This window comes from Micropterus salmoides, unplaced genomic scaffold (assembly GCF_014851395.1).
Source record: "Micropterus salmoides isolate LMB-PRFRI ecotype aquatic unplaced genomic scaffold, ASM1485139v1 Ms_hic_scaffold_2, whole genome shotgun sequence".
Lineage (NCBI taxonomy): Eukaryota > Metazoa > Chordata > Actinopteri > Centrarchiformes > Centrarchidae > Micropterus > Micropterus salmoides.
Genome location: NW_024041150.1, coordinates 56,227,824 through 56,235,279, shown reverse-complemented (window position 1 = coordinate 56,235,279; position 7,456 = coordinate 56,227,824). Strand labels below are relative to the sequence as shown.

Genomic DNA, 7,456 nt, shown 5'->3' with positions numbered 1-7,456 from the left:
GCCTCTCCTCGCATTTGTCCACTTTTGCCTCAGTAAGCGCGCTAGCATCTTCAATGTCTGATATCCGCTGTTCCGCCTCTCCCAGCCTCACTTTTATATCTTCCAATGAGTCTTTTAGTTCTTTAGTTGTGACATCTTTTGCCACCACCCGAAGAGTAGTATTCATTTTCTTTATTTCTTCAAAAACGTCCTTTTTTCTGTCGCTCCCCGTGCTCAGCGTCATCAGTCGCAGGTGTGCTTTCAGGCGGCTCCGGCTCCGGGGCGAGGCTAATGCTAGCTTGCTTCTTCCTCGTGGTAGCTCCCTTGAAAAAGTTCGTTTTGTTATTACTTGCCATTTTTCCGAAGGCTGCAATCCTAGAGAAACCTCAAAGTCGACAAAGGGTGTCCAAATTATGACCACAATTGAAGTGTATGTCTCCAAATTCAGGACATTAATCAACGGGCTTTAGGAGCTCCTCTAGTGTGCGGCCATCTTCCTCAGTGGTCCCACGTGACTCCAGATGGTTTAGTTTTGAAACTGAAGAAAAAGTCTGAATCTGATTATTAGACAAGATCAGTCAATATTTCTGCTAATGTTTCATTTCTGTTCAGAGCCCAGTATCTGTGCATATCTGAATAATTTATTGGTATCAGAGGAACACACCTAGATTGTGCATTTCTACACAGGAACTATAAAAAGTATTTTATTGAAGGAGTAAATAAATATATCTCCGTCTGTTCTGTTCTGAGGTTTCTGCGTTCTCCACCTGGGAGAAGGAGCTCCACAAGATGGTGTTTGACCCTCGATACCTGCTGCTGACCTCAGCTCAGAGGAAACAGGTTCAAAACCAACAGCTGCTTTCATGTTTGGGAATAATTTCCACTGATGTAGAAACACCTGCTGTAGTCTCTTAGTGACAGGAAGCAGGGGTGAAGTCTCGCTGTTCCGATGACACTGTGACGTCATCTGTGTGTGTCTGCAGGTGTTTGATCAGTTTGTGAAGAGCAGGATGAAGGACGAGTACAAAGAGAAGAAGAGCAAACTCCAGAAAGCCAGAGAAGAGTTCAAGCAGCTGCTGGAAGAGGCCAAGATCACCAGCAGGTATCACTCATTCATTATTCACCTGTGTTCCTGTACATTTGACCTGAGTCCACCTCTTCAGCTGGACTGCAGCTGTTTACCTACCTGTCAGATCACTGAGGATCAAACTCCAGCTGACTCCTGACGCTCTGTGTTTGGTTGGTCAAAGGTTTGATTCCCAGCAGACTGAGATCGTGCAGAAAGGGAAAAGAGAAGCTCAAACAACTCTCAGTCATCCAGGTCACAGTATCCAACGAAGGTTGAGGTCAAGGGCGACTGGACTTAAAGAAGCTAGAAGACTGACTTCAGGACTCCCTTCGTGAAAATGTTCATCAGTTGAGAGTTGGTGTTGCTCTCATGGACTGTGTGTCTTCACCTGAATCCATGTATCATTCATGCTTTGATTATTCTGTTTTAAAACCCAAATCGGAAAAACCAAAAAAAACAAGCCGTTTACTGTTTGATCTTTTTTAAAAACACAATAGAAAAAGAGGGAAAGGAGCTGTGGAGTGATTTCTCCATGACAGGGTGGATCCTTAGTGGTTGCTGGACGTGTGTCGTGTGCAGCAGCTGTGGTCTGCCTCTGACCTCAGATTGCTCACACATTCACAAACATATTCCTGGTAATCTCCAAGAGGCATCTCATGGTACAGCCTCCGACAGAGAAGCAAGATGGTGTCAAACTGGGTTTGATCTCACTGGAGCAACAGCTCTTACTTCTGGTTGGCTGCTTTGCCCGCGAGCCATTCCAACATTCACGGCTTCAGTTTCAGTCACAGGTTGATTCAGTACGCCAGCATCCAGGTAACATTTATTTTGGGGCTGAAAAAAGACTGGTAACCTTGAGCCACCTTAGAAAATACCTGAGCATGTTTATCAAAGCTTACGGTGATGCTGACCGCTACATCACAGCCCCCGCCACCCTACGCAGGATTACAAAGGAGTACTTTCTAACCCTAACCCAATACTGTCAACACTAAGTCTCAGGAAGAGCAGAATACAAGTAATATCACCGGCCCTGAGGAACCAAAGCTCCTTTGTTTCCCCTAAAGATTCTGCTCATTTATCCACGTTGGGCAGGGAGGGTGGGGGGGCAGCGGGCGGACATCCTGTCGCTGTGTGCTGCAGCTCGCTGTGTTCAGAGAGGTTACTGAAGGAAGTTCAGTTCAGGAGCAGAGTTTTCTGTGGGAGACGGGAGCTCCCTTTGGGCTGGACTTCACTTTGCAAACCTGTTCCATGCACAGAAAGATTTAGAAGTCACTAAAGCAGAGCAGAAAAGTCAAAAAGCAGAATATGACCTCTTTAAAAAAGTAAACAAAAACCGATGTCTGTTTTTCCCGTTTAGGTTTTAAATCAGAAAAAAACTAAAACGGCTACGTTTTTTGTTTTGTTGTTCGGGTTTGAAACGGAAGAATCAAAGAATGAACGACATAAGGACTCACCTGCTGCTCTGCTTCAAGTTTTAAAGGGCTGGCTAAAGGTCAATAAAGATCAGAGGGTGTGGGGATTAATAATTACACTTGCCAATCACATCGCTGGTCTCATCGCTGCTCAGCTGAGCCAATGGATGAACAGGCCCGACAGAAACACGATGATAGAAAGAAATGATAAAGTGTGGATGACGTTTTTTTCATCACATATTAAATGGTTGAGGAGAAAGGAGGACACGTTCTAGTAAATATAACATTCCTCTTTGTTGTTCTCTGCAGATCGACCTTTAAGGAGTTCTGTGCTCGTTACTGTGCTGACCAGCGGTTCAGCGCCCTCAACAGGAAGAAGGAACAGGAAGTTCTCTTTCAGCATTACATCACTTCCTTAAAGAAACGCGACAAGGAGAACAGAGCCAGACTGAGGAAGATGAGATGAGAACGCTGTTCTAGAACCTTACAGAACCATCTAGAACCTTTGTAGAACTCATCCAGGAACTTTCACAACCTTCCAGAACCTTCAAAAAAAGGACCTTGTGTTCCACCACACTGAGCAGATGCTGTCCTGACTCTCACTGATGGTTCTGTTGGAGCAGCCAGAGCAGAAACCCAGAGACCAGATGGAACCAGAGAGACCAGACTGGGGCCAGATATCATACTGGAACCCGTATGTGATACGGCAGGAGGAGGGCCAGGATCATCAGACTGGTTTCTGGACTGTAGTGGTCTGGAATGTCATCTGGACCTACTGAACTGGTCCAGAACTGGACTGAATCTAACTCAGACATTAAAAGAACTGGCTTTAAAAAGAATAGATCTGTCTGTGGCCTGGCTGGGTCAATCAATCAAACTTTATTTGTGCAGTTTACTTTTAAAAGTAACTTACAGGATTACTGCCCTTACAAAGTAACACAGCGCTGCTCACTGAGGAACTCGTTAGTACTTAAATGAAAACCTTCAGCCATTCCTTGCACATGTTTCATTTCATTTCATTTATTTATTTAAGGACAGTGCACATTAATCAACATTTCTGTAAATGTGCCAGTGTTAGCCAGCAGGCTAATTTTCAACTGTAGTCCAGTTGACTACAGTACGGTCGTCATCGCACAGCCTCGTTTACGGCCCGTAATCAGTACCTGTGCAGGTAATCGTCCCTGTACCGCTCATGTGTTTGATCACAAGTAAAAAACAATTGACGAGGTTCCGCTGCTCAGTGCATAGACCCCAACAAGTTCCTTCAACATCCAACAGCTGCATGACAAAAGCAAAATTATTTTAAGAACTTTTGGCTGCTAACGACCTGGACACGGGCGGATCAGCTGCCTCTCAGACGTTTCAACATGCGACCAGTTAACCAGGTCAGAGATCTACCCGAGCTACCTGAGCGCTGACACCGCTGCAGGGTTGGACCACGCCACTCGCAGCAGAAACAGGAAACACGGTGAACTTTAACAGTAACGGACCGCTTGTTTGAAAACGTAACTAAATGGAGGATTACGTAGATTACAAAATGAACGCATTACGTTAGTATTTAGAACAAAAAAGTAATGTGGGTTCTCTAATGAGTTACTTTTTAAGGCCAGCGCTGCTGGTGAAGTGTTTTACAGCTGATAATAATAAGACAACGCAAATACAAACAGAAAACTATTTGAGTAACGAGCCCATTCTCAGTCCAGTAGTTAGCTTTGTCACATCTTTCACGTCTGGTACCAACAATATGTCCCATAGCACCATTGTTCAACACTGAAAGTGCTTCTGTAAATAACAAAAAAGGTGGACAGGTGAAGCAAAAACAGGAGACATGTGAAACAAAAAGTCAACATTGATTCCTTTTAGTGATCTTACTTAAGTTACGGAACCAAAGTCCTTATAGGCAAGTCATGCCAAGCGGCATGAGAGAAGATGTGACTGAATAACGTATTTATTTTACCCAAACCATGATCTTTTTTCTAAACCTAACCAAACTATGATGTTCCACAACACAAACCACTAGCTTTATTTTTAACGGGACATTGCATATTAATTCTTGCTAACTTGACCGCGGACCCCACAAGTATTGGCATATAATATATATATTGGCAGTTTTGCGACAATGTGCTCTATAAGTGCTGAGCGGGAGGAGGCTAATGAGCGGCCGGCCAATCAGCTCACAGAGCCCTCTGTCCCTGCAGTCACGCAGACACACAGACTTTGTACGCACAGAAAGTTCTTGTGAAACTTAAATAAAACAAAAACAACAACATAAGTATTATGACAGGGGACTGTTGATGCTTTATTATCGTTATTCTAAATATACATACAGCGTTAATGCAATGTTACAGTTCTGATTACATTGCTTGCTTTTTACTTGTTTTTATTTTATATAATTCGTAATTATGCACCGATATACCAAAGCAACAGATCGGTTGCAGCTTTGTTCTGCTTACACAAGATTAAATTAAAAAAGGTTTTAAGTTGCACTTACATTTATATTCCTCCCATTGTTTACTTCTGAATTCCAAAACCCTGAGATTGGCAACGCCTGGCCTAGCATATTGCAGAATAATCCAAATTAACAATTTCATGCTGCCTACTACAACCACTCATCATGGAGAGTCTATGAAGCACTGTGAATGTTAGTGAAATGACTGCTAAATCTTTATCAAAGAAGCAGATACGTGCTGACACAGCTGCTCCTCTGTTGTTCTGATGATTCAGCAGTTTGACCTAGATCACAACCTATCAGCAACACTGAACATGAGGAACACGAAACAGAATGTTCCTGCAGAACCTCAAAAACTGAAATAACTGCTGACGCGAACACGACGAACACAAGGAGGACGAAGCAGACTGTTCCTGCAGAAGCTCAATTAATTGAAATAACTGCTCACGCCGAACACGAGGAACACGAAGCAGACTGTTCCTGCAGAACCTCAAATAAATGAAACAACTGCTCAAACTGAACACGAGGAAGACGACGCAGAATGTTCCTGCAGTACCTCAAATACCTGAAATAACTGCTCACGCCGAACACGAGGAACACGAAGCAGACTGTTCCTGCAGAACCTCAAATAACTGAAATAACTGCTCACGCTGAACACAAAACTGACTGTTCCTGCAGAACCTCAAATAACTGAAATAACTGCTCACGCTGAACACGAGGAACACAAAGCAGACTGTTCCTGCAGAACCTCAATTAACTGAAATAACTACTCACGCTGAACATGAGAAACACAAAGCAGACTGTTCCTGCAGAACCTCAAATAACTGAAATAACTGCTCACGCTGAACACAGAACAGACTGTTCCTGCAGAACCTCAAATAACTGAAATAACTGCTCACGCTGAACACGAGGAAGACGACGCAGAATGTTCCTGCAGAACCTCAAATAACTGAAATAACTGCTCACGCTGAAGACGAGTAACGCGAAGCAGACTGTTCGAGCAGAACCTCAAATACATGAAATAACTGCAGAACCTCAAATAACTGAAATAACTGCTGACGCTGAACACGAGGAACACGAAGCAGACTGTTCCTGCAGAACCTCAAATAACTGAAATAACTGCTGACGCTGAACACTAAACAGACTGTTCCTGCAGAACCTCAAATAACTAAAATAACTGCTCACACTGAACAAGAAGCAGACTGTTCCTGCAGAACCTGAAATAACTGCTCACGCTGAACACGAAGCAGAATGTTCCTGCAGAACCTCAAATAACTGAAATAACTGCTGACGCTGAACACGAAACAGACTGTTCCTGGAGAACTTCAAATAACTGAAATAACTGCTCACGCTGAACACGAGGAACACGAAGCAGACTGTTCCTGCAGAACCTCAAATAACTGAAATCACTGCTCACGCTGAACATGAAGCAGACTGTTCCTGCAGAACCTGAAATAACTGCTCACGCTGAACACGAAGCAGCCTGTTCCTGCAGAACCTCAAATAACTGAAATAACTGCTGGCGCTGAACACGAAGCAGCCTGTAGCCAGCGGAACCTCAAATAACTGAAATAACTGCTGACGCTGAACACGAAACAGACTGTTCCTGCAGAACCTCAAATAACTGAAATAACTGCTCACGCTGAAGACGAGGAACACAAAGCAGACTGTTCCTGCAGAACCTCAAATAACTGAATAACTGCTCACGCTGAACACGAGGAACACGAAGCAGACTGTTCCAGCAGAACCTCAATTAACTGAAATAACTGCTCACGAGGAAGACGAGGAAGATGACACAGAATGTTCCAGCAGAACCTCAAATAACTGAAATAACTGCTCACGCTGAACACGAGGAACACGAAGCAGACTGTTTCTGCAACCTCAAATAACTGAAATAACTGCTGACGCTGAACACTAAGCAGACTGTTCCTGCAGAACCTCAAATAACTGAAATCACTGCTCACCTGAACAAGAAGCAGACTGTTCCTGCAGAACCTGAAATAACTGCTCACGCTGAACACGAAGCAGAATGTTCCTGCAGAACCTCAAATAACTGAAATAACTGCTGACACTGAACACGACGAACACAAGGAGGACGAAGCAGACTGTTCCAGCAGAAGCTCAATTAATTGAAATAACTGCTCACGCCGAACACGAGGAACACGAAGCAGACTGTTCCTGCAGAACCTCAAATAAATGAAACAACTGCTCAAACTGAACACGAGGAAGACGACGCAGAATGTTCCTGCAGAACCTCAAATACCTGAAATAACTGCTCACGCCGAACACGAGGAACACGAAGCAGACTGTTCTGCAGAACCTCAAATAACTGAAATAACTGCTCACGCTTAACACAAAACTGACTGTTCCTGCAGAACCTCAAATAACTGAAATAACTGCTCACGCTGAAACAAAACTGACTGTTCCTGCAGAACCTCAAATAACTGAAATAACTGCTCACGCTGAACACGAGGAACACAAAGCAGACTGTTCCTGCAGAACCTCAAATAACTGAAATAACTGCTCACGCTGAACATGAGGAACACG

The 7,456-nt window shown here is 43.8% G+C and overlaps 1 protein-coding gene across 1 annotated transcript; it reads left to right on the top strand.

The window, feature by feature from the left end:
- Positions 1-734: 734 nt before the first annotated feature.
- Positions 735-3,716, top strand: LOC119913101 (transcription elongation regulator 1-like protein). The gene is made up of 3 exons (XM_038732431.1): positions 735-819; positions 963-1,081; positions 2,770-3,716. The coding sequence occupies exons 1-3, from the start codon at positions 769-771 to the stop codon at positions 2,924-2,926; spliced, it is 327 nt and encodes a 108-aa protein (XP_038588359.1). The 5' UTR covers positions 735-768; the 3' UTR covers positions 2,927-3,716.
- The last annotated feature ends 3,740 nt before the right edge of the window (positions 3,717-7,456 follow it).

Coding starts and splice junctions, on each gene's coding strand:
- LOC119913101 (XM_038732431.1), top strand. CDS start 769: ATGGTGTTTGACCCTCGATACCTGCTGCTGACCTCAGCTCAGAGGAAA. Junction 820..962: donor CCTCAGCTCAGAGGAAACAG/GTTCAAAACCAA, acceptor GTGTGTCTGCAG/GTGTTTGATCAGTTTGTGAA. Junction 1,082..2,769: donor GAGGCCAAGATCACCAGCAG/GTATCACTCATT, acceptor TGTTCTCTGCAG/ATCGACCTTTAAGGAGTTCT.